General features: G+C 44.7%; 2 protein-coding genes across 2 annotated transcripts in view; one reads left to right on the top strand and one right to left on the bottom strand.

Annotated features, from left to right (window-relative positions):
• The first annotated feature begins 5,670 nt into the window (after positions 1 to 5,670).
• On the top strand, positions 5,671 to 15,108 carry mmd (monocyte to macrophage differentiation-associated). Its single transcript, XM_080009755.1, has 7 exons — positions 5,671 to 6,085; positions 6,670 to 6,751; positions 9,191 to 9,351; positions 10,346 to 10,420; positions 11,331 to 11,432; positions 13,251 to 13,320; positions 13,595 to 15,108. Exons 1-7 carry the CDS (start codon positions 6,060 to 6,062, stop codon positions 13,796 to 13,798), a joined length of 720 nt encoding a protein of 239 aa, XP_079865881.1. The 5' UTR covers positions 5,671 to 6,059; the 3' UTR covers positions 13,799 to 15,108.
• Positions 15,109 to 15,805: 697 nt separating this feature from the next.
• The window catches only part of hlfa (HLF transcription factor, PAR bZIP family member a), a 14,709-nt gene continuing 2,902 nt past the window's right edge, over positions 15,806 to 27,612 (bottom strand). Inside the window, exons 3-4 of the mRNA XM_080009228.1 lie at positions 20,396 to 20,610; positions 15,806 to 19,210 (exon numbers count right to left, since the gene is read on the bottom strand). Of these exons, the coding sequence (XP_079865354.1) occupies positions 18,995 to 19,210; positions 20,396 to 20,610 (431 nt within the window). The 3' untranslated portion in view covers positions 15,806 to 18,994. The remainder of the gene's footprint in view (positions 19,211 to 20,395; positions 20,611 to 27,612) is intronic.

The following is a 27,612-nucleotide window of genomic DNA, read 5'->3' as shown; positions in this document are numbered from 1 at the left end:
ACAGTCCGTTTTCGTTCTTTGAACAATGATTTTGATGTGCTTTTCAGAATATCGTTACAAATAATGTACAAATCACAAAACATATGGGTTATACAGTAGATGAATAAACATTTTGCTGAGAATTGGCAACCAATGAGGTGGGTTCTAAAAAATCACTTAAATAAAAATAATAATAAAAAATAAATTATATATATATATATTTATATATATACATAGCCCTCGCAGGAGCCCATTTTGCTTTCCAACATTCTGTGGTGCATTTCCTAGCAGCAGCTAACGGATAATCCATGTGTTTTAATCCAGCGGGGCGGTATACATCTATAGGTCCAAGTAACAAGCAAACGGCCCATCTCCTATGCCAGTCAGACTCTCCACGCACGGCTGTCAGTGCCACTACACCGCAGATTAACACAGAGAAACTCGGGCTGTACTTTAACCAGTGTACACACGTCTCAGTTATCAGATAATGGTTCAAATAACCGACGGGGCAGGAGAGACTGTGTTCTAAAAAGACAAATATCACGGGTCACCCGGTTGTAGATACAGCGTATCGGTACACACTGTATAAGTTCAGTGGAAGTGTGTCAACAGGGTTCATATCAACAGGGAAGCTCTAGATAAACAGGATCCATCCCATAATAGTGGTGTTTATGAAGTAAATAGAGCATCACGGCGAGTCAAGTGACACCGTTTTTTTTTGTTTTTTTTTCCTTTTTCCAGATATTTTCAGCGGAGAGTGACTTTTACTCAGGCGCCATTTTGAAATATTATGGAATAATATTGAACACTCGATCCTTTAACTCCACGGCATTTGAAATGGAATCCCTTCCCTCTTTCACACCTGCAAGCACCATCATAAAATAGATATTCTTTCCATCCAAGCGGCAAAAAAAAGAGGTTGACCTTACACGTTTGATGCCATTTCAATTCAACATGGCCTGCATTAACAACGGGCTGTGCTTCCCTATGGATGCAACTCTTTTTTTTTTTTTTCTTCTTTTTTTTATCAAATCTACCTTTTCAATGGAATATACTTTTGACTCGAGTAGACGTTTGAATGCGGGACTTTTAGCGCGGCTTTCTGGAGTTATTTATGCATCTACTTAACTACAGGGTGTTAGTACTTCTTCGAGTGCCAGGGACTAAATTGTCCCAATAAAAACCCCACTGACCTAAAGAAAATGTGATTAGGGAGATGAGGTGGTTTCACCAGGACCTTTGGATGACAGTTGCACGCTCAACAAGTGCGAGTTGTTTAAACTGAATACACTTAGTAACAATACAGAACAATTTAAGTTGAAGGGAAAACAGCCTGACATACATATAGCTGATGTCACTCATTATTTTTTGATGTTTCACATTAAGTTCTCGATTTCTATTCATCTTTCTTACATTGCAGCCAATACAACCCAAGTATTCGGTTTTTTCGTGGCCATACGAGCAGAATCCCGACCAGCGTGAGCTAAAGAATTTAAACAACGCGTTTGTTGTTTTTTTTTTAAACAATTGTTAGGTGATCCATCGACTGCTGCCATGAGACGGTAAAGTCCATCACCTCTGACAATGCTTTTTGTATAGATCCTATTTGGGGAGTTCTGTTCATCTGGATAGGGTTTTTCCTGAACTAAACTTCCCCATTTTTGCTTCATATCCTATAGCCTTTCCCACTGTCTGTATAATATTACTATTATTGTTTTTTAATTACTTTGAAATGACTGCTGAACTAGACAGCTATTTCCTAAAATGTCATTAATTTAAAATTCTTTCAAATTCACACCGGAGATACCACAATTAGATTTGATAAAAGATCAACAACAGCCATAATAATCGTCATGAATTAATTTGATTATTACGGTAATAAATAAATAAAAAAATATATAACAAATTGAAAATGTTTTTTTAACTAACCCACCCACCCAATGAAATACAAATTAAAAAAAATTAAATAAAGTCAAGAAATCACAACAGAAAAATGAAGTGGCTAAAATAAAATGTACGAATAAAAGATATGAGCAGCTATGGGTCTGAACATCCTGTGGAAAGAAGTATGGACTGGAATGTAAACAGTTATACAAGGGAGTATAAAAGGAGTATTCCGCTAAATTGGCCGAGTCCACGGCACCGCGAATCCAACCTCAACCGTGTAGGCCGCAGACCTGTCCGTGGGCGTCGGTGGCTCTCTCTGCCAGCCGGTCACCGAAATAGCTGCAGTGACTGTGAGCACAGACATCTGAATGGAGTCTAAAGCCCCCTAATCCTGCCACTACCGAGAAACGCCTGCCATCCTGCCCACAAACCCATGAGGACCCGACGACACTCTATAGAGGGAGGCCGCTGCTATACACAGCAGGTTTAAAATGAATCCCTATGCCGGGCGTTGTATTTGTTGGTTCACCTTTCGACCCTTGGCACCCCCGATAAAGACGCCCGAATTAAGCGGTGGAAATAAGCGGCGTGAGTAAGGTACTTCCCCCAGCGCGAGCGCGTACGAAACACTTTCCTAACGAATGGAGAACTGATTTTTTTTAACCCTCAAAAAGGTTAATTTGCAGTGTTTGAACGCAGGGACTTGGAGCCCTGAAAAACTTTTTTTCAAGAACGCGATTAATTAAATGAAGTCGGATAAGGAAGATTGGTTTTGTCCATAAATTACAAAATGTATCCTCCCGCAAGTTGCTCTCCTCACTATTTAACTCACATAGAGGAAAGCGGGGTTAGCACAGAACCCTCTTATAACTCATTACACCGTTCTGCCCTCAATATATACAAGTAAAATACCAGTTCAATAGTAACCCTGCACAAAACAAAATATTTACGCAACAGTATTTATGCAATACGGAAGCTTATCGGAATTACCCAAGTTAAGATTGCATTGCTTACCACTCCAGGTTAACTGAACTCAAGACACAAAATTGTATGAAAATATTCACTTTTCTTTTCATTTCTACTTTTTTTTTTTGCCAGGAAACTTAGACGACTTCTTCCTTTAACGATGTTTCTGCCTTCTTGTAAAATCGAAATCACTTGAAAATAAAAAACATTGTGTACAACAAGCTGCTCCCAACAAATTGTCCCTGGTGGGAAGTTGTTTGCATTGTGATGTATTGTGTCTCCAGTCCAGTGGACACTCAGCAGGGTCCTGCTGCATTGTAACATGGAAGTGCGAACCAATGACAGAGCCTCTCTTATCCCAATGGGTCCACTGTCCGTCCACTGTCCACTGCTCGTTCACTGCTGACTGTCTGTCCACTGCCTGTCCACTGTCCACTGCCCGTAATTGTCCACTCTCTGTCCATTGTCCGGCCACTGCCAGTCCACTATCCACTGTCTGCCCACTGCTAGTAAGCTGTCCACCCACTGTTCACTGTCCAGCCACTGTTCACTGTCCAGCCACTGCCTATCACTGTCCATTCACTGTCCACTGTCTGTCCACTGCCAGTCTACTGTCTGTCCAGTGTCCGTTCACTGTCCATCCACTGTCCACTTTCTGAAATGACAGACACTGACGTGCAGTTTTCTGGCTGGAGCCTTCTATTCAGCAAGCCTTCGATTCATCACTGAATTGATCTGACGCTTTTTGGACGGGGGAGCAGAGGGGTAAAGGAGTCGGGAGTAGAGCTGTCAGGTTCAGGGCAGTGGAGGTGGGTGAGCTGACATCCCACACTTCCCTCCACCGTGTGACATTGTGGTTGATTGTGTTAAACGCTGAACACAAACCCCCGAGCCCTTTACTGGGATGAAAGCCTCACCTGGATGAAGAGATGGAGTGGTAGAGAAATAGTTCTAAAAAATATCAATACACAAACAATAGAAGAAAATTGGCAATATACAATCAACCTTATAATAAACCCTAAACCTAAAAATCACCCCAAAACCAGTTAACCTCGACCATAAGCGGTAGTTTGGGATAGAATATATCTGTGTAATAAGTGTGCCAAAAGCAATGAGTTCAATCTGGCCTGCGGGCTGGTTTGACAGGTTTTATATAATAATGATATCATGCTGAAGATTGATCAGCTGATTGATTTTTTTTTTTTTATCTTTTACCCTATTTCCGAATAGCACAAGCTAGTTTCAGGCTTATGCCATAGACAATCAGTGATTGATTTTGTCAGCTATTTTAGATTTTGTTTCGATTTATTCTAGTCTTCGTCTTAACGCTATAATGCTTATTAGTTTAGGTCACATTTATTAATTTCCATCTTAGTTTAAGTCTAGTTTTAGTCATGGGGGGGAAAGATTGTTGACAAAAATGTACATTATATAAGGTTTCGGATCATTAGCATTTAAGAATTAATTATTTATTATATAATAATTGGCTCATTATTATATTGGGTCTGTTGGAAGAAGGTGACATGTCATTTGAAAGACCTTATAGTTCAAAATAGAGCTTTATAGGCCATGCAAAATCTGTAGGCAAAACAAAGAGCTGTTTCTTTTTTCCCCCCGGAATTTAAATCCCATTCCTACTTGTGTTGTGCCCGTTACTTGGATCACACGGATCAGATGTGTAGGTCTGTTCATGCATACAGGACTGTGTAAAGTGCAGAGCTGTTAAGCATTTCTATTAACAAGTACTTCAACATCGCTCAGCAGCAAAAGAGAAATACATATATAGTATTTTGTGTCATTAAAGAAAAATACAATTAAAAGCCAATTTAAAGTCTTACAATCAAGAAATTACAATCAAATATATTTAAATATATCGGTCCTAATAAATATATGTATCCTATAACAAACCTTTCTGTAAGAAGTACAGTTAAAATGGTTTGCTTGTATATATTATCCTAATATATAATTAGTTATGAATGAAATTATTTATGGCCTATAATCACCTGTGAACTGTAATTGCCCCCTGTTGACATTAAGGCAAGCGTGGTGTCCAGGCCTTATGTAAAACTCTGTTATCTAATGTTGGCTGGTCAAGTTACACTGCTGTTATGCAAGACCTTGTGAGGGGGCATCGAATGCCTGTTGTTCGCTTCAGCACGGCCTCAGGTGCAACTGCACCACCGTGTCTATTTTGAAGAGTTATTGGAGAATCACTTTGAGTAGTTCAAGACTAATAACCATAAACCATAATAGATAACGAGACAGTTGGTGACACAAAACTGAAATTTAGTACAATATTTAGTTTAGTTATATGAAATTAATTCAGCTTGTTTTTTTTTCTCATAAATTGTCATTATTATTATGACTACAAATATTTGATTGCTTTTTATTATGCTTTCCCAGTATGAAAGGTATTATTATTATTAATATTATTATAATCGCTTGATACGCCTCGAGAATTGATCGTATTTATTTGTGCTCCCGTAAACATGTAAGAACGAGTTTTGTCAGGCCACCCGTTGTGTCAAAACAATAGTTATTATGCAATTTTTATGAGCGGGGTGACAAACGACGCCTGGAAGACTTGGAAAGAAACGGAGGAACACAAGCCACACGTTTCTCGGCGGCTCCGCCCGGCGGCGTGACGCGTGGACCGCTCCGCCGCGGAGCCCCGCCCCGCCCGCCCGCTCCGATTGGTTGGACCTCGGACAACCGTCCGCTCGTCCCGCCGGCCGATTGGTGAGAAACCCGCGTCACTCCCGAATGTCCCGCGCAGCCGCCGTTTCGCCCCTGGGTCGAGCGGCGAGGCGAGCGACTCGTCGCCGGGTCGCGGAGCACTTGGCCGCTCTGCTGGGCGCCGGGCGTCAGGCGGGGTCCGGGAGGGGATTTAAAACAAAAAAAAAACAAACAACATCCTAACAAATGGATGTGTCCAGCCGAAGCAGTCGGGGCTAGCGGGTGTGTCCGACATAATGCTTTTAAGGAAACGACTAAAATGGAGCCAACGCGCGGGAGTTGACGTGCGCTTCTGCCGCTGTAGCGGAAACCAGCGAAAGTGATGAGTGGATAGTTAGCTTAGCAGGCTAGCGCTCATTTTGCTTCATTCTTTTCAATTGTCCGTGCGTGTGTTTGTTTGTTTGTTTTTTTTTTTTTTCTGTTCCTTTTTCTTTTTCATCGCTCGGCTTGCTCCGCGTTATTTGCGCGGCTGCGTGGGCGAACGCGCTGCGATGAAGAGGGTGAACAGCCTCCAGAGGTGCGTCCGAAATGTGTCAACATGGTTGTTTTTAGCTCCTCCGCTAACGCGTGCCTCCGCTTTGACCCGTCGCTTGTTTAAATCCCGGCTTCCTCCTCCTCCTCCTCGTTTGGGGGGCAGTTGTCACAGTTGAAGCCTGATGAAAGGACACGGCGCGTATCAGCGCTACGGTTGTTACCGCTGCTACCACCACCACCACCGCAGTGCTGTTATTCGCCCCTTGGCAAAATAAAACCGCCTTTCAAAATGAAATACCTGTCAGTGCACTCACTGGGCAAGGCGGGTTTATTCGCATGGCACATGCCCTACACGGGGCCGAGTCAAAGTGCTTTACGCGAGGGAAGCAGAGGATCTAAAATCGGAACAAAAAGCAAAATGGAATCACATCACGCCCACACGCCCGGACACGACGGGACTCGAACCCACGGCCACGCCCGCTCGGCTCGCCCGCGGGGCACGGTGGTGCCCGTTGGCGTTCGGGCGTCTTGCCCGGTTTCGCGTGGTTGTGACAGTCGCTCGGCGACTTCCATTTCCAAGCAGCTTTGCCGAGTCAGGTGTTCTGTTTCTTCTTTCCTTTCCCTCAGGTTCATGAACAGGCGGGCCTCCGCCAACTGCCGCTACCAGCCCACCTGCTATGAGCACGCTGCCAACTGCTACACCCATGCGGTTAGAGGCTCCTTTCACTCATTTTTAAGGACGTTTTTGAATGATTATTTTACTCTATACGGTCGTATGTTCTTAGGAAGAAATGAAAAAGCACCGGGAAACTTTTGTCTAAGTTCTGACAGTAAGGAACCTCTGAGAAGTGTCTCTTTAGTTGGGAAGATCTCTCAAGTATCTGTCAAATGTCCAGATGCAGCAGCGAATCATTCTTTATGTTTTTTTAGACATAAACACACGTACAGCTTTTCACTATTAAGATCGGGGTTCTGTAACACCTTGGATTCATTGTCGTCTCTCCCAAAAATTAGGCAACAAACATGGAGTCCAGGTTCCACTTGTCTCGTGATTAAACAACTGCATTCCTACATGCAGATTTGCTTTACTTATAATTAAGGAAGTGGGACCCACGTGTGTAACGGGTGTGTTCAGACACGACTGACCGAAAATGACTCACAGCACAAAGGCTGTTCACACCAAAATGACATTCAAAAGTCATTTTGTTCAAAGAGTTTTATTTGTCACCATAGTCACTATAGGATTTAATAAGGACAATGACCACACCTCTAGCTCACACTGTAGGAGCCAAGACCTCCTGGGTCCAGCGTTTCCCTTATCCGGTAATTGCCGGTTTTTGACAGGGAAAATTTGTTCGAGTTGGACATTAAGTCTCTCAGGTCATAATGTCCGGGGGAAATAATTCCTTCTGAACACAATTTAAATTAGTGCCGGGCGATAAAACAAAAATTATCAACGTAATTTCTACCTCGATGTCAAAATAAAATAGACTATCATTTCAATAAAAACATTTGCAGATCTGTTCATTTCCGTGTTTGGCAAGTTGCAAGGGAAACCCAATCAGATAGGACGATCCAAAACTGACCTTTCACCTCCAACCAATCACGTTTGTCGATATAGAAATAAGCCCGGCCCCCTCCCTCGTGGACAGGTTGCACTTGCCAACACAGAGCACATTTCCGACCCAAAGTAGACGGTAAATATCCATTGTTGTAAAATATATAGAGACAGAACACCACAAGCTTTATTTAATTAGACCTACTTGCCATATTTATTTCATTTTTAATTTGATCAAAATTGTATTATAGTAATATATTATAATGTCTGCTCTTGTTTCTTATTCACAAACAGAAATTATTTGATTTCTCAATAAACACAGATAATATTTGACCGGAATCTCTCCCATTTGTCCGGGACACTGAGTCTTCCAGGACACGTGGACCGGCAGCAATTTGTTCGAACGGAAACTCTGCCTGGGTCACACCAGACACCTGAGCGCCAGCGGCAACGCTCTAGATATGCTGCCATTTTAATCAACGTGGAAGGTCACACCAAACAGAAGCGCCAGCGTCACAAATGCGGCATGCCGCGAGCCTCCTAAACCCCTCTGGTTTATATAGGACTCGGTTCTATTTTTCCGAGCAAAAAGAGTAAACTGGAGCATAGCTTCCCATCGAGGTCCATTCAAAAGATGTATTTAATCGTAGAGAAATCTGTCCATTTATTCATAAGGTATTGAACTATTAATATGTTTTATCAAACGTACAAGAATGTATCCATTGCATGTTTTTCTCCATTTAGCAATCGAACCACAAATAACTGATTACAAAAATAATCAAACACTTAATTACAGAAGCAGCTCAATAAATACACATATACAGATTGTGGAAATCTCCTGCATCCTCCTCTGGTTAATGGGATCAACCCACCGCTCCCTGGCTTCTCCTTCGGACCGAGGAGAAGAACCGGCACTGCCACGATTATTACTCATTCCAGTGATAAAACGCGTACAAAGGGGTAAAACGCTTTGTATTCAAGCCAGAAGCTGATGTGCGAAATATAAACAATCAATAATAAGCTCACAAACGAACCCAACAACGTTAATAAACGTACACTCCAAATACGAATAAAATGAAAAGTAAGTGGTTGAAAACAAAAGCAAAGATTCACTTAATTCACTCCCCCAGTGAAAGTTGAGAAACTTCACAATTTGAAGTTAAGTCTCAAGAATGCTACTGACTCGAGCGCGTTGTAGACGGAATGAAGACGGACCCGGAGGAAATTGGCGAATCGTCAAATGACGCGGCGCCCTGGTGTTGACGTGTCGCTGGCTTCTGGTGTGGCCCAGGGGTTATAAGATAATATCAAACAATCACAAGACATTCTTACTATTTCAGATCTCACAACTCACGACCCGTAAGACAAGAGATCTCATGGTTCTCGGAAGATGTTGAGAATGTGTTTGAGAATGTGTCTGGGACTGGAAAATTCCACGCTCAAGTCCTTTTTTGTAAACGCTAGGCATACGGTTTTTCGGCGTCGGGTGCCACGCGCCATTTTTCCCCCCTTTCCCTGCTTTGATAGTGAAGTCTGGCAGAGAGTTATTTATTTTGAGTTTGTGCTCATTTTGTGGGTGACTGTGTGCAGCTGCTCATCGTGCCCGCCTTCGTGGGCATGACGCTGCTGCACCGCCTGTCAGACGACCGCTGGGAGCGCATCACGGCCTGGGTGTACGGCATGGGCCTGTGCGCCCTCTTCCTGGTCTCCACCGTGTTTCACATCATCTCCTGGAAGAAGAGCCACATGAGGTGAGGAGCGGGGAGGGGAGGGGAGGGGAGGCTTGGCTCGGCTGTGCCGAGGGGCTCGTTATTGGGATGAAATTGGGGAATTGTCCCTCATATTGATATCAGAATAGATATTCAGAAGACCGTGTTGTGGAATCCAATTGAGGTAAATCACATTAAGCCCTGGTTTATGTGGTTCATTTGAAGTGTGCGTCCAATGTGCTGGTTTAAACTAAAACTACCCCTAATATTCCAGAGCCCATGTCTAGAAGTCGTCGTCATCATGATCAAGTGAAAGTGCCGTACAGTATCATCAAATTATGTTGGTTTTTTTTTTGTTTGTTTAATTCCAATTTAGCTTGCAATAAGAGTTGTGTGGTTATTGACCGTCCAGCTAATATGTTGACAATAAACTCTGACCCCTCCTAGGTCCAACAACTTTCACCGACTGTCCAATCTGATCCCACTTTCACTCGCCTAGGTTAGAGACTATAGAGACGCTGATGATTAAAAAATGTTAGTTAACTGGTGTTGGCAGAATGGGTCTCCAAAATAATTTATGAAATTATGCTTTTGAAAGTGCCCTAAATTGATTTATCGTTGGTTTGAAGTTATTATTCAATTTAAACTTTTAAACTTCTGCGTAGCATTCCATCCACTACCAAAGTCACCACAGCTTTTAAAATTTTTGGAAATTAGGCTAATATTGACGGACGATGGGTATTCTGTGTAAAACTTGGGCACCCTGTGTGTGTGTGTGTGTGTGTGTGTGTGTGTGTGTGTGTGTGTGTGTGTGTGTGTGTGTGTGTGTGTGTGTGTGTGTGTGTGTGTGTGTGTGTGTGTGTGTGTGTGTGTGTGTGTGTGTTTTATGTAAAGCACATTGTATTTCCATGCGAAATGAAGATTGATCGATTGTGCTGAAGGCGGCTGTTGTATATCAAAGTGTTTACTGAACTTTGCTGCACAGACCCTGTTGCCAGTCTCATGCCTGCTTGCTTTGTGTGTGTGTTCCTCGTAGGTCTGTGGAACACTGCTTCCATATGTGTGACAGGGTGGTCATTTATTTCTTCATCGCTGCCTCCTACACACCTTGGTGAGTGACAGCGGAAAGGTCTTTATGCTGTTTACAGTTGTACAGTATTAAAGAAAAGTTTTTCCTTTTTGAACCTTAAGCACATTTTCAGTCATTGAGAGGGATTGGATTAAATAAAGGTTGAGAAGGATTTTTTTGGTCATAGCTAGCAAAAAGCAATATATTTAAGCAATGTGAAGGAACCCTGAGATGCTGTTTCCATCAAAAGAGTCGACCCTTCATCGGGAGATATGTTGATATTGATTGATATTGTTGAGATGGTTGATATTCCCTCCTTTCACGGCCATATTTTCTTCTTTACCAGGCCTGATATTCCTTCCTTTCGAGACCTGATTGTCACTCCTTTTCAGTGCCGCGTCTATAGTTTAAGCACGCAGTCACTCATACCACCAGCCGTGTGGGAGTCGAAATTCAGGTTGAGGTCCTGTATTTAAGGTTTAGGTCCGTATATACTTTTACATAGCATGACAAAATAAATCTTGTCTCCAAGGCTTGTTGGTTTGGTGAAGGTCGAGACATTTATTTTTATTTTATTTTTTTAAAAGCTCTTAACACGAATAGGAATCCACCATTAAGCTATACAACATGTTTGGCAGCATGTGAACAACTACATCCACATGTTTGCTTGTTGTACACACCCTGGGTTTCCACAACAAGCTCCTACCTACATCAGAAATCAGTTAAGCCAGACTTGATAGGTTTAAAAGCCAGACTTAAGCCAGATCTACAAAATCCATCTCGTGTCTTAGCTTTTCCCCAGATGTTCAGTCTCCTTTGCTTCTTTGATATGTTTACGGATATGTTTTCACCGTTTCACCTCTGTACAGGATCTGTATTGAATTCTGCATAAAACGTGGCCTTTCCCCCCCCCCCCCCCCCCCTAAGCCAAATGTTCCTCTTTTGTGATCAGGCTAAATCTGCGTGAGCTGGGACCCCTGGCGGCCCACATGCGCTGGTTCGTGTGGCTGATGGCCGCCGCCGGGACGATATACGTCTTCAACTACCATGAGAAGTAAGTCGACCAGGCTGGAGGGTCACCCCTTCCTGGAGAGAAGCACAACCGTTGCTAGGTATCATGGGGTCATAATGATGCGAGAAATGTATAAACTCATCAAAAAGGGAAGGCAAACTTTAATTTATATCAGGGTTCATCTCAGGGTCCGGCTCAACGACACCGCTTTAATATGGTAGCCATATTGAAACGTGGCACCCTGGCCTTTCTACTAAAGGCCCGTTGTTGGAGTTGGAGCAACTCAGTGTATTTATTGTCGTGCTTGTGTTCTTTGTTGACAATGTCAACGCACAGTAATACTGCTCTAGTACACAGATTCCAATTTGCAAATGGGTAGGGGCCCACGGCGACACTGATGGGGTAGCACCAGTGTAAAGTTTGTATTTTGAATGGAATTTAGATAGTTGTCGTACCTTGCTTTTATATAATTTGATAAAGTGTCCTCCCTGAGGTGTTGAACTTTAATTTGACAGCAAGACAAACTATTCAAATAGGACAAGGGTTGGGTTCTAGCTCTTCAGACTCCAAAGTTTACTGATTTTTATAAATGATTAGTAATACCGAAAGAGATGAACACAATAATTAGGATGCTGACCTATGTAAACAGGTACATTTGATATATACAACTAATATATTTTCGTAAATATCTGAATCACGTCAAAAGTTTAAGAATCTTGTGAATTGAACCATGTGCATGATATGCAAGACTGTAGGTTATACAAACATATATATATATAGCATTACACACACACGTATACTCAAAGTATTGTTAATATAGTGTTTGATCTTATACTGGTAAAACCACAGGATGCTTTTAGACTGAAATGCTTAAAGAAAGGAGATGAGCTGCACCTGGTGCTTTTATCACCTTCCCAGAATCCCGAGCAGCATATTCCTACAATAGAGGAGGCTGTCGTTTCAGGGCAGCATTTTTTTTTTTTCCCATGACAGCTTCTCGAACACATGGACAAAAACCCTAACCATCACGTTTATACCTAAACGTAACCATCTGTAACCCTATACCTAAAGGTAACCATAAGGTTATACCTAAAATTATAAGTCATTAGGCAGAAAGTAGTATTTGGGTGGAAAAAAAACATTAAAACTGTAAATACTTGGAGAGAAAGTAGAATTTTGTTGGAATAAACCTTTAAAACTATAAATACTCGGAGAGGAAGTAGTATTTGGGTGGAATAAACCTTTAAATCTATAAATACTTGGCGAGAAAGTAGTATTTGGGTAGAGTAAACCTTAAACTATAATTCGCTAGGTGGCGCTGTCGCGACAAACTCGGGTCCAAGGACTGCGGTCCTGAAACTGCAGCCTCCTCTTGCAGGAAGACACTATTAAGAACCCCCTGTTGATTCAGACACAACTGGACGTTTGGTTCTGGGCTCCAGAACCAAAAATACACGACTGCTGCTTTAAGGGCAGAACAGAAGTTTTGGACGGATGACATTGCAAAGTATGGATGATTTAAAGATGATTTATGGATGATTTAATGATTTAGTCATCAGGAGTTTCATTTTTTTAAATTGTATTTTATTTATTTTTACTATTTTGATATTGTGTAAATTTCCTTAGGTTATCGTGAAGTTAAATTCTTCACCCAACTATGTGTCACTCCTTCTAAAATCGAGCCGTTGGTTTTATTGACTTAATTGATGAACCCCTTCAGGTTCTCCTCGTCTCAAGTGGACTGCAAAGCTGCCGCCGCCCATTGTTGATAACCATGCCAACCTCTTTGGAAAGCTCGTGAATGTTGTTGAAAGTCGGTGTTAACCAGGTCACTAAACGGTTGTTCCTGGCTGGCCTCAGGTACAAGCTGGTGGAGCTGGCCTTCTATCTCACTATGGGATTCTTCCCTGCGTCAGTGGTCACGTCAATGGTAATAATCCTTCTTTTGACCTTTTATCGACATGCATTTTACTTTGACTTGAGAAACCGGTCTCGTTTCTTTTTTTCCCCCGTTCACATTAGTGCGTAGTTAACTCTTTAAGACGGGATTTTACACATGAAAGTAGATAATTGTATCGTTATAATGTGCAGTTCCTTAATAATGATCTTGATGATATGGCTCCCTATCAGTCTCACTTCTGCAGGCTTCAATACATAGTTTTTCTTTGTGTGTGTGTGTGTGTGTGTGTGTGTGTGTGATCCAGAGCAACACCGAGGGGCTCCAGGAGCTGGCCTGCGGCGGCCTCATCTACTGCCTGGGCGTGGTCTTCTTCAAGTCGGACGGCGTCATCCCCTTCGCTCACGCCATCTGGCACGTGTTCGTGGCCCTGGCCGCCGCCGTGCACTACTACGCCATCTGGAGGTACCTCTACCGCAACCCCAGCGCCGAGTCCCTGCTGGACTCCTGACCCGACCGGCTCCCCGGCGGTGGAAGTGTCGTCGTCAAGCGCGGAGCCCCCCCGACCTCATCCCCCGACCCCGCCCCCGTCTGAAGTTTACACAGGATGACCGTGCATTGTTTACCTTTTTTCCAGCGCGGCGACACCGCGCGGCACCTCGCTCTCTTTCCGCGACGTTTTGTACGGGCGCCTCTCAAACCGGAACCCGCCAGAGGAGAGGAAAAAGGGGTTAAATGGAAAAGACGCGACGCCGCTCTCACGTTTCACTGACTTTGTAAAACTTTGTTAACGGCTCTCTGGCTGTCTGTGCGGTGACTCGTCGTCACTGAAGTGATTTACATTCCATGGTTGGCGTCGTTTGTGTTTTGATATGTGATTATTATTTTTCTTTTCTTTTTCTTTTCTTTTTTTTTTCCTCTCGCCTCACTGGAGATCCTCAGGCATCCCTTGGTTCCACGCGGTGATTTCGACCCGGTGGAAGATGTAAGCGCCGCAGACTCGTGATTATTTAATTTGAAGCTTCGCACGGCGGTGTCGGAGGGAACCGCCGGGACGCTCGGCCCCGTTCCCTTCGACCCGCCGGCGTTCCACGCCTTTTCCCCCTTTTTTGACCAGAAAACCAAACGTTGTCTTACCTCTCTGACTCAGGACGGGGTGAGCGAAAACAAGCAGGGAAAAAAAAAAAAAAAAAGATTTGTAAATTCTGTTTTCCTTGTATATAATTAGCACTCCCCCCCCCCCCCGCTTCTGTTTTCGTTGTTTGGTGTCAGTCGAGTGTGGGAGGTGAATTCTTTCGATTCTTTAGTCCGCGTGAGCCTCGACTTCAATGGAGGGATCGAAGGGTTTTTGGAAGGTTGATTTGGCCTTTGAAGGGGACTCGAGGGTGTAACAAAAGGTAAGATCAAGTAAAAAAAAAATAGATTGATACCTGGCACCAGAAAACAACCCACACCCCCCAAAAAATGCCTGGGATCTCCCCATATTGAGTTGGAACGTGTCTGATGATTATTATTTAATTTTTTTTAATTTTTTTTTTCCAAACTGCATTCTGAGGTGTTTTCTCAATTCCTTAACCACTCAGTTTTGTAGTGTGACTATGACGACATAATGATTCTGCTGGGTTCTTTTCTTTGTTTTTGGGGGGTTTTTTCTTTGTTTTTGTTTTTTTGTTTCTTTTTTTTTTTTTTTGCACCGTCTTGGTACGGAACAGATTCTCGTTTACTATGCTGTTTTAATGGTGCTGCAGATTCACGAATGCTTCTCCACCACCCCGAAAACGACCTTTCTAATGTGACATTAAACAACCTATTTCAAAAACCTGTCCCGAACTCTGAGTCATTCTTTGTGTATTTGGGTGCATTCCGCAGCGACTGCCTCTTCAACGTTCTAACTGCGGTTACCGTTTGTTGTGCGAGGGGAAATCCTCCAGCCTCCCCGTAGGTTATAGGGGGGAAAAAAACAAAAAACGTCCTCCCCGCTCGTTTCCTGCACGGACAGAATCCACGGCAAGACACTCCTCAGACGGCTCGCCTTCAAACTGCCGTTTTTTTAACGCTCGGTATTAAGACTGAACAAACTCATCAAACTACACGTCAGTTTGCCGGTTACTTACAGTGTGAAGATACAACTTTCTGGAGGGAAACAGCCAAAAGTATGTGGACGGTCGGTGGTTTAGCCGTTGCTCCTTGCGTTTCCACTTCACGGTAACAGAACTTGCAGGTGAGCAAGGCTGGTCCGGCAGGCCAGGAGTACGACGAACTGGTTTGCTGTGAACGTTTCTTCCCGTGACGGTGAAAGCCGCTCAGATCGGTAGCACGACCCGCTCCGGTGCAGGTGTTTGTCAAAGGAGATTTTGTGGCTGTATGCTTGATTTTATGCATCTGTTAATCATGGGTATGGCTGAAATAGGCGAACCCATTAATTAAGAAGGGGTGTCCACATATTTTTGCTTGTGCAGTGTAAATCTGTCCCGTAGCAACTGCTTGGGGAAAAAGAAGGAAGACATGCATGAAAAGAATCGGTAAAGAGGTTTATTAGACACTACAAATTACAGAGAGAGAGAGAGAGAGAGAGCGAGACGCAGGGCTGAACAGCACAAATTCATTTATGCATCCACTCTGTGACACACCAGACAATCCGTTATGTTCTATTTGTTTTTGTTCAGAAAGTAAAAATTCCGCTCCAGGATTTTGAGTTACACCGCGGCTGGATTGGCTGATGTAGCATCAACCCCGGGGTCCAGCTGAAGGATCAGTGTGCGGCTGGAGAAAAAAAAAGAATAATAAACTTTCTGACCCTGGAATTCTCCGCCCTCTGCTTGTTTGTGTATCGACGCACTAAGAAGCCCTTCAGTGCAGATTGAAACTACTACTCCGGCGGTGGAAACATTACAAAGCTGACAGACTGAGGTTGGGGGAGGGGAACAGTCGGTGTGTTATTCAAGGCACTGGAATAGACTCTGGTTATGGTTCATCTCTTCCATTCGTGGGTGAGGTAGTGAAATCACTCTACGGTGAGGTAACTCGAGGGATACGTACGTACGGGATATCGATATTGGCTTCTTCCTATGAATCATACACAACCAAATAAAACGTAATGGCGCGCTTCGGGAGAGCTACGAGCATTGTTCCAGTCTTTTTCGACCACGCGCACACACGCACGCACGCACGCAGGCAGGCACGCACGCACACGGCCGATATAAATGCAAGCGGAAAGGGAAACTGCGCATGAAAAGCAAAATGCACGCGGAATCCGACGCTGGGTACAATGGATGACGTGAGAGCTCAGAGAAGCAGCTTTTCAGAAGCGGACCTCCATCACTCAGGAACAGGGGTCAACACTACAACCGCACACTCACACACTCACAGACAGGGGGCAGCGTTCAGTGTAACCAGCCATAGAATCCCCCCTTCCTTCATAGTAACTTCAATCCACCCTTGACTTGGCAAGCGAGCGACACCTTTTTTTTTTTTGCGCCCCCCCCCCCCCCCAAAACAAGATAAATGTTTGTTTTTTTTGCACCATACAAGACAAATTACCCACATATTACACGCAACAGGAAAAATAAAGATCAAGATAGGAGCTGCTTGAATATGTGTTTAAATACAGTGAGTGTGCATATGGTGGTTGGGGGGGGGGGAGTTTGAACCGGATGCTGGATTTGGGGATGTGGTGATGGTGGGGGGGGGGGGGGGTGGCGGGGGTTGCATATCATTAGAAAAGTGAGTTGGTTTTACCTCGTTTCCGGACTAAATTCCACTTTACGCCGAGAAAATGCGAAGCGGGCGGACGGGGGCACGCGGTTTGGATATATAGCGCCGGATTATCCTCGTATAACACAGAATATCAAAATACCACCACAGTGTGTGTGTTTTGCCTTTTTGAGTATAATATAACTTGGAATAACTTTTCATTTTTTTTTTTTTTTTTCTTCCCCATTTTTTTTTTTTTTTTTCAAATAATATCTTGAATCCACTTTAAAATACATATTCAGTAATGTGTAGGAAAAATACTGTACAAAAAGAACAACTTATAGAATAGCTTTATATAAACATTATCTTCTTTTTATATAACCAATATAACATCTCTGGTTGTGAATCGTTTGGTCTGTAGTAAACAAATTGATCGGGTCAAACACCAGCCAACTTAGTTTGTTTTGTTGTCATCATGTTACATTCATACAGCCATCTGAAAAGAAAAGAAGGCAAAAAAAAAAATCGAAATAAAACAAAACATAGAAGCTACAAAGAGAGAGAGAGAGAGAGACTACAGGTGTCTGTACGGATTTCTAAAGAACGGAAAAGGGACAATAACAAAAAGAAAAAAAAAAAAAAGACTAAGGAACATTTAACAACTTTGCAGACAGCCGAGCTGGAGGGTTTTGTTTTGTTTTGATTTGTTTTGTTTTTCCCCCGGGAAAACAAAGGAAAATCCTGCCGCGTTCCTGCCTAAAAGCAGGAGGACTAATGAGAAAACCATAACAGTGTCAGGAGTCGACAACAACAATAACAACAACAAAAGGATGCGTGTACCTCTCTCCGCCGGCAACGTGGTCCCACCAAGAAGGAGCACGCGGTGGAGACCCGAAAAATAAACAAACAAAAAAAACAAACAAAAAAAATAAAAAATGAAGTCTCGGGTCGGGGGGGCGTTTGGGCCGATTTTTTGGGGACATTCCTGGCGTTATTGCTCGGGTTTTTGCGGGATGAATATGTATATATCTTTTTATCTTTTTCGGAGAGGAAGGATGTCAAGAAGTTCTACTGTAAATAGAGGGACAGAGAGAATAAATAGACAGAGAGAGAGAGAGACACATCACCTCTAGTGTTCTACTGCTGAGTCTGTAGCGTTTAGGGCTGAACTACAACTAGAGTACGATAGATAAGAGAGGGAAAAAAAAAAAAGAAGAAAGAAGAAAGATATACAGGAAAGAAACTAAAAACAAAAACAATAATCATAAAATCACAGGACCCGACAGGAAATCATTTCAAAATATCCAAAACTTTTTTTTTTTTTTCTTTTCTTCTCCTTCCTCCTTTCCTTTCGTCCTCCGTGAAGTTAGGACACACAACCGATAGGTGGCGAGGAGGAGGAACGACACATCACATGGTTTCAACACACAGAATGAATGAATGGATGACGGGATGGATGGAGGGATGGATGGAGGGATGGATGGAGGGATGGATGGAGGGATGGATGGAGGGATGGATAGCAAAGTACAAGAGTGTCTCAGTCCTGATTGTGTTGGAAATGTGATCGAAAGGGGAGGAAGGAAGGGGGCGTGGCATGGTTTTGGGAAAACGAACGAATCGAAGGAGTGGATTGGCTCAATACAGAGTCTGGGATGGACAAGGTGTGTGTGCATGTTTGTTTGCATGTTTGTGTGTGTGTGTGTGTGTGTGTGTGTGTGTGTGTGTGTTGAGGTGAGAGGTGGAAAGCTAAACGGGGGGGGGGGGGGTTAGGTGAATTAAAATTCAGTATTACAAACTGGGATAGCAGAATGGTACAGAGAGAGAAAGGGAAGGATGAAGAAAGAGAGGCGGTGGGGTCAAAGGTGACAATGCCACCAAAAGAGACACATTGTCCTTCAGAAGCTCATGGGAGAGCCTTCAGATGGGGGGGGGGGGGGGGGTGTCTCGCGGAGGGGTTTTTAGGGGTTGTTCCATGTGTGGAGGGGTTGGGGTGGTGGTTGGGGTGGGGGGCGGCTCACAGGGGCCCGTGGCGGGCCTCGTATTTGGCCAAAACGTTCTTGGTTTTGCCCAGCTCCTTCCTCAAGTCCGCCACCTCCATGCGCAGCGCGGCGTTCTCCTTCTCCAGGAAGCCGGCCCGGATGGCGATCTGGTTCTCCTTGAGCCGCCGCGCGTCCCGGGAGCGCTTGGCCGCCACGTTGTTCTTTCTGCGCCGCGCCCAGTACTTGTCATCCTGCGGGGAACAAGGGAAGTAAGTCAACTTTATCGAAACATTACTGTTGTCACGCGGTTTCGGCGGAATGCTACATTCTGATTGGTCAATAGGCAATCAGCGGCACGGCGGAGCGCTGGTCACTGGGAGGAGGCGCCGCGCAATGGCGTGCCGCTCTATATGCATAGAGATAGATTTTGATTTATCCTTAGTTTCTTACTTGTATGGAAAACAAAAAAACATAAACCTAAACTCACAGAATGGGAGCGGAGTTTTGTTTTTTTGGTTTCTCCTCCAGACAGCGGTGCGCGCCGGCCCTCCGTGCCTGGCTTTTCATTTTAGATCTATTTTGTCTATTTCGTAGTCTCCCCGTTGCTCAGGGACTTCATTTAGCAGAAACCTGGATGCTATTGTGTAAATTCTTTACTGGTAAATAATAAATCCTGCACCTCTGGAACCGGGAGACCGCATTTGCAACCCTTTTCCATTTCAATTCAACGTTACTGTAGTTACAAAGAAATTGACATATTTAAATTTCTGTATTTGACTGACTTTGTTCCGTGAAATATTTTCATAATGCACGTCAGATGGTAAACTGAAAAGCTGGTCGAAATTCTCATTGTGTATAAAATGTCAATATCATCGTGCTTTACGTAGATTCTATATAAACGTATAAAAAAAATGTTTCGGAGCCGTCTCATAAATGTCGTACCCGGCTCTATTTCAGATACGGGTCCTAGAGGACATGAAACACCACAAAACAACCAAACCCAGTCACGTTTATACAGATTGCTAATGATTCTGCTGTCATGTGGGCAGGATCCACAAAGTCGTTTATTTCCCTGAAATGTCGAAATAGAATAGATTTCCACATCCACTCCATAAAATAAGGATAATAAAACACTTAAGTCTCTGCCCCGGGGGTTTAATTCAGGAGCAGCATGTGAGCGCTGTGTGTAAATCAGGCTCAAGGAAAACAAGCACCAGCCTTCAGCTGCTCGGGTTTCCGCTTCTGGAAAAACGGTGGAGGTTAAACCGACCACGTGCCCCCCACACATGAGAAGGACCACTTGTCCCCGTGCATTATGGGTCTTAATGTGCCATTTTGTTAGGCCCATTATCATCTATCCAATCTGACAGAGAGAGCCTTGACTTCCCAAAACAACAAATCTCATCTTTCACGGACACGGAGGGGCGGCGGCTCACCTTGAGGTCTTCGGGGATAAAGACCTTGCGTGCTTTCTTGATCATGGGCTGCGGCTTCAGCTCCTCGGCGGAGAATTTGCGTTTCCGCGGGTCGAAGATCTCCTGGCCCGGCACGCTGGACAGCGCCAGGTCGGCCAGGTCGGGTTCGTAGCCGACGGGGACCTGGATGGACTCGGGGTCGATGGGGCTGGGTGTGTCGCGGGCCGTGGGCAGCGCTGAATAAACGGGAGGCAGAGAAGGACACAAAAATATAAAACACAAATTAAAGATTTTATATCCGCCATTTAACTCATCTTGAATACACGTACACCGAGCTAGCCACAACATTAAAACCACCCGCCTAACATTGTGTAGGTCGCCCTTCGTGCCGTCAAAACAGCTGTGACCCGTCGAGGCCACAAGACCTCTGAAGGTGTCCTGTGGTATCTGGCACCAAGACGTTAGCAGCAGATCCTTTAAAAGTCGTCCTTCCTTGGACCACTCTTGGTAGGTACTAACCACTGCATACCGGGAACACCCCGCAAGACCTGCTGTTTTGGAGATGCTCTGACGCAGTCGTCTAGCCATCACAACTTGGTCCTTGTCAAAGTGGCTCAGATCCTTACGCTTGACCATTTTTTCCAGCTTCCAACACATCAACTTTAACAACTGACTGTTCACTTCCTCATAATATTTCCCACCCCTTGACAGGTGCCACTGGAACAAGATGAACAATGTTATTTACTTCACCTGTGGTTTTAATGTTGAGGCTGATCGGTGTTGTGAGAGAAAAATGATTACGATCAACTATTTTGATTGAGGACAAAGGGCTCTACCTCCAAAAGGGGGTTTTTAAAACATTTGTCTCCGTCTCCCCAGGAACCCCCCCAGAGTTCATGTAAAGAGAAAGGTTTTGCTCCTACAATGTCAATTCTAATATGAAAGAATCAGATCACACTTGGCCCTGTTTACCTTCTATAGAGATGAGGGACACTCAACAGGGGAACCTAGAAGTGCATTGTCATGCAACCCGCTTCTGCCAGGTCAAGTTTACAAGTACCTGTTATTTCCATTGTTGGGAGGGGGGGGGCAGACTTGTTGTAGGCCTCTGACCCAAACCACACCCTGTTTTCCTGTATAAAGCCTCCTGTCTTTTTCTGTGATATCGGATTGATCCGAGCGCTGCTTTGTAGCAGTACTGAATCTTTCTCTTTATTCTGCAGAATAAATAATCTTGAATATTCTCAGCTTTGTTTTCTTGTAGCGGGCAGATTAACCTCACCGATCATTGCGGAAGAATTTCTTCCACAGTTTGTACTGTATATATCAACAGGGGTTGAGAGACCCTGTAGCCATCTTCAGGACCTGCCAGGGTGTCATAAAGCTTTACTTCACTTCATAAGACACATTGGAATGATATTTAAGACTGATACAGCCTTATTCAATAAGGTAATGCAGGGAAGTACTATATATTTGGTGCAGAGAGGTAAGTATACAGTGTTATGAGCTAGAGGATTCTATGAACTGTTATTAGATGCTGCGCTCGTCAAATGAGCGTCGCCTGGCTCTGCCGGCCATACAGCCACGGCAATCCAGGCTATTCTCATTTGTAGTTCCACGTTGGTGGAACGAGCTGCCAAAAATGACCAGAGCGGGGACCTCCCTCTCTGTCTTTAAGAAGCACCTGAAGACCCAGCTCTTCAGTGAGTACCTCCTGTCCTAATCTACAATTACTTAGCACCACCTTGCAGTATTTATTGTTACACCAATGTTGTTATTACACTAATCTCTGTCGCAATGTAGCTGAATGTTATTCTCCCTTGTAAGTCGCTTTGGATAAAAGCGTCTGCTAAATGACTAAATGTAAATGTAAATGATTAGAAAAGCTTCCCTTTATGCCAGATAGCAGGGAGAGTGATTGGGAACCGGAATTAACATAACCAGAGCCTTTTTCAAGGCCTTCTGAAGGACTGACAGACCTCGAGACTGTCTTCAAAACCTGCTCAAACAAACAAACAAACAAATAAATAAATAAAAAACCCTTCTCTCTAAATTACACCCTTACAGACCATTTGGACCATTTCGGGCGGAGAGAAAGCCGCCCCTAATTAGCCCAAAAAGCCAGAGAACCAGGTGGACAGATGCTCTAAAGCTTTCACTCTGAGCCACAACGACACAACAAACAAAGCCCTGCTCTGGTGATGTCACAGGTGGCGTCTCCATTCAGAGTCTTTTCAAACGGCGAGGCAGAAGGAGGGCACGCACCTGTGTCAGGGGCACAGAATAGGGAAGGGGAGTAAAGCTCTGCAGGAAGGCTCCGGTAATGGGAGCAGCCTCGGCAGCATAATCTCCTGGAGGCTGCGGGGGACGCAACCCGCCATCACAGGCTGGATGAAATTACATGAACTGTTCAACCCGGCGCTCCGTAAAAAGGAATAAAGCATTTTGTAAACCTGGCCTTCATGAAAGTAGACAGACAGACAGACAGACAGACAGACAGACAGACAGATAGACAGATAGATAGATAGATAGATAGATAGATAGATAGATAGATAGATAGATAGACAGATAGATAGATAGACAGATAGACAGATAGACAGATAGACAGACAGATAGACAGACAGTCAGAAATAAGGGAAGAGGGCAGAAGATGAATTTGCGTTATTTTTTTTCGGGGGGTTTTGGCCAAAGGATTCTTCCAAACGTTGTTGAGATACAGTAATAGTTAGGATAGACAGGAACGCGGCAATAATTTGAATAAACACCCAAGAAGTCACTGTTGAATGAGCATGAGATGAGTTTTTGTAATGCTTATCTCATGTTAATATGCTCGTGTTGAACCAATTAATAATGAAACAGGATTTTATATGATAGATAGATAAGATAGATATAATATTTAATTACAGTACATATAATTATTATTATTATTATGGCATGTCTTCAGTGACACAAATTAAACTTATTATCCCAATTCCAAGAACAGCCTTCAGATGAGATTGGTTTGGGGGATGAGCGCACCATCATGCCACCAGGTGGCGCTGTCACATAAGCGGTGGACATGAGAAACGCCTCTCTCACTGGGATTCAAAAAGGGAGGAAAAACAACCCCTTGGAGAAAGTCTGTGCCCATCATTAGCCCTTGTTAGGGCCTCTAAAGTAATCACAATTTTTTTTTTGTCTGCAAATTGATTGAACGCCCTCTAACGTGAGTAAACAACTGAAGTCAAGATGGTTATATGTTTGCTCTTCTTGGGGCATCGCGTCCCACTGAAATTAGGGTAATAACTCAACGGATGGTTATGCAAAGCAATTACGCTGTCATTTCATCGCCGCGACAATAACACAATATTCTCCACAACAATCCAGTAGCGAAGCGCAATAACAACAAAACAGCAGTTCCCCAAACGTCTATATTTTAAATTGGCCGATCTATCACATAGAGCACATTATACGCCATGACCCAAATCTGTGTGCTGTAAGTCTGAACTTACATTGACAACAACTCAAACTTTGACTCGTGGACTTAAGAATGGCTCCACCTGCTTCCAAATGAGAAGCAAGAAAAGGTCTTTCAGGTTTCTGCCGTCTGACCACAAGAAAGTGTCTGGATTTTCCCGCCTACACCAGCAACTATGACTCCTCAGCAAAGCATCAGGTGCTTCGCCAATAAGACTCGACACAACACTCACGGAAAAAAACCTGCAAATGTGAAGTCTGGCTCCAGAAATGGGAAATGTGAAGGAAAAACCCAAGGATCGCACAAAGTCAAAACATTGACTTTGTTAAAAAAAACTAAAAAAAAACTAAAAAACATGTAATAATACAGCCGAGGCCACATTTAGCCACAAACCTGATCCCATGCCATTTGTACACCACGGCTTAGTGCTATAAAGGACAGCAAGCTACTTAGTGAGTTAAAAGAGGTGAGTGTCTGGAACAATCTGTTTGGTCCGCGCACATTACAGCACTGGGAAGACCCCAACCTCGCGGCTGGAAATAGCCAGCCTCACCTAATCACCTCAGCCGTCGACCCTGATCTCCCGATTACCTCTGCAAAAGGCCACGGGGCTGAACGTGGCGACGGCCAGAAAACACAGTGTCAAAACCGGTTTCGCCAACCCGCGGCGTCTTCGGCTGAAGGGAAACGTTGATACACCTGATGTGTCCTCCCCAACGTAGGGCGTCCGATTTTAACCGACCACTAAAGGACCTGGCTGCGGTCGCTCTGACACTTTGAGAATCGGCGCAAAGAGCATTTCACCGCTGACGTTAGGCTTGCTGTAATGTTAGACATGGACAAATAAAACTTTGAAGCTTCAATAAGATGTCACATTTTAATGCTGTTGGTGAGCCACTGCATCCGGGCGGGGATCTCGCACGACGTTCACCAGTCGATTGGAAACGGGAGGGCTGAAGAGAGGAGTAACAGGTCGAGCCCCATACCGGCCATACGCTGGCCCACTGCCACTGTCCAGGGTGTGACCCAGACCGAAGAAAGTCTATTGTTGGTCCCTGAAGACAGCGCTCTGAGGTCTAAAAGACAATGGGGAGTGTTACTGTGACTGGCCTTAAATAGCCCCGATGAGTTCATTTGGAAATTCCTGCAATAGGCTTTACTTGTATTTGTGAGACCTCCCCGAGCGGGTCCAACGAACACCACTGATTGAGTTCAGTTTATCAGCGTTATCCACGGAGACCTGTTGGGAAAATGCCTCACTGAGATAGGGCTGAAGAAGCTCGATAGCCAATAGAAAACATTTGCCAATCAGAAAACTGCAGGGTTTCCATCGGCGTCACGGATATTCGGTTGAAAGTTTCCACCGGGGATGAGCCAAGGCGAGTCGGGAAGAGCATGTTGATTCCTCTCAGGAGCTGATTCACAGAACGTTGAGGACAACGCGCCCGGCCTCCTGGGTTTTTTTCCAGGGCTGGAAGACGCTTCACACAACGGACCGAAGTACAACAACATACTGTATAGCACAATAACAAGCACGTCTGACGGCACAACCGCTGGTCGCTTCGGGAGGATCATAAACTAATGTCAGCCTCGACCGGATTAGAGCCAATGTCAAACCATCTTGTCCCATCTGGTTGCCCCACTGTCAACCACTTGTCGGATATGGAATAAATAAAATGAGCGTCGAAACGTCCGCCGAGGAAAATTTGTTCAAAATGGTCAAACGAGTGAGAATATCGGGGTACGACTCTAATCATACAGGATTGTTACGGACCCCGACCAACTCTGACATCCGCCGGCCGTGCAACCCGGGCGACACCCCGGCCGGCCTATCACGTTGAGCCGCGTTATCAGCCGCGCACTGCGATTGGAGCAGGGAGCGATGCGCGGCGGCGGCGGCGGCGGCGGCAGCGGCAGCGGCAGCAGCAGCTCGCTCCAGCTCGACCCAGCTTGACCCAGCTCGACTCGCGCCGGCAATATATGCGAGCACGTGACTCCGGCACATCCGAGCCCATGTGATCTCTGGGAACAGACTGTGCCTCAGCCGCCGCTTCAAATCCACGCTCCTGGCGGAATGGAGCACAACAAGCAGAGGGAGAGCGAGAGTCCATGGGAAATGGAGAGCGTTGGGGAGGGAGGGAGAGAGGGAGCGAGAGAGAGAGAAAGAGAGAGACAGCAGGAGAGAGGGAGAGAGGGGTGGGGGAGCAGAACTCATGCCGTGACAAAGCCTTGTTTGCAGCACACGGCGCCGGCATGTGTGCATCACATGGCTCAGCACGCATGCAAGATGAACCCGACACGTTTGCGTGAGAGGTAATGTGAAAAAAGATGAGTGGAACGATGTGTCTGTACCAGACAGCACACGCACGCACGCGCACGCACACGCACACGCTCTGGAATACCATGTTCCGTGGAGATGTTCCGGACGTTTTGGGTTTTCGCTAATTGCTCGGCGGCGGGCAGCTCCACCTCTCTGTCAGCGAGCGAGCGCGATGAGAAGCGACAGGCGGCGTGTTTACATCACAGTAGCCTGCTTCTGTCCTGACCTCCAGACCATGGGGGGCGGGGGGCTGGGGGGCTTTAAGCTGGACGTTCAGGTTCTGGACCGGAAAGAACTGGCCGCCCTCTCAGCGTGAATGGTGTCGTTATTAACGGTTATTGAAGGTGTAATTGTTGTTATCAGCGTTGCATCTTTTAAGACGTTTCCCGGATGAGTTCAAGTGAGGATGAATTGCGCGTTGACGACGACAGGTTGGAGAAATGATCCAAAGCGCTGGGAAACAATACCGGCGGATAAACGGTGATCGAGTAATTTATAAATGTACATTGATTGGCCATCCATAATCAAAATATGTAAAAAAAAAAAAAAAAATAACGAAAACTGTTTGGTCAATGTTTGATTTCACTGAAACATATACAGTATCGAATATTGAAATACCAGTTTCAGGGCTGTAGCCGGAATACTGTCCAATATCCAATGAATGTTTTTTATCTTCTGTCACACTGTGTGTGATTCACAAAATTTGGGCTATTTTAGCTTGAAAAACCCCATACGTTAATGAGCTTATTGTGTTTTAAAGGTAACTGTTGCATGGATTAGATGAGGAAACGTTATCATTTGTGTGCCTAATTTGTCTTCGAGAGATTTTAACATTGTTACCGTATATTACCATTATTCCTACAAGTCCAAGTTAATACAATTCTTCCATTTTGCAAGCCACTTCATAAAATGTCTTTCCACCAAAACACCAAAATAGTTGTATTAATTCTACCAAAGCGAGTTGCCAGAGTGCGTGCACATTCAGCTCCTGCAGTTTACTACGCAGCGAAACAGAAATACATCCTGTCCTTTTGGCTGCTGAAACGGTGCCAGTGGCGGCAGCCAATTTCAGTGAGTCATGAGCACAACTCTCCAACTCACACGGAGAGGGCGTGCCCGGCCCGACAGGAATCCCTTTAAAAGCACAACAAAATCAATCCCACAAACACACAAACAATGCGGTAAACATCCGATTCGCCAGAAGGACCCGAGTCCGAATCTCCTGCTTTTGTTTCCTGGTTAATCAACTACAATCCATCGCCGCGTCGTCGAACTCGGCTCCAAAGTCCAGCAGTACACAAAGACCTGCGGCCAAAGCTACGCCCGCCGCAAGGGGAAGTCTGTGGGGAGAAGGCGATGAGGTCCACAGCTCAGCGACAACTTGTTCCCTCCATCTCCGTCTCTGTGCCTCTGCCTCCTACAGTGCCTCCGCCGCCTTCCCTTGACGGTGAACGTGCACCG

The sequence above is a fragment of the Zeus faber genome (genome assembly GCF_960531495.2).
Source record: "Zeus faber genome assembly, chromosome: 11".
In the NCBI taxonomy this organism is placed as follows: domain Eukaryota; kingdom Metazoa; phylum Chordata; class Actinopteri; order Zeiformes; family Zeidae; genus Zeus; species Zeus faber.
This window is presented reverse-complemented; position numbering and strand designations above follow the sequence as displayed.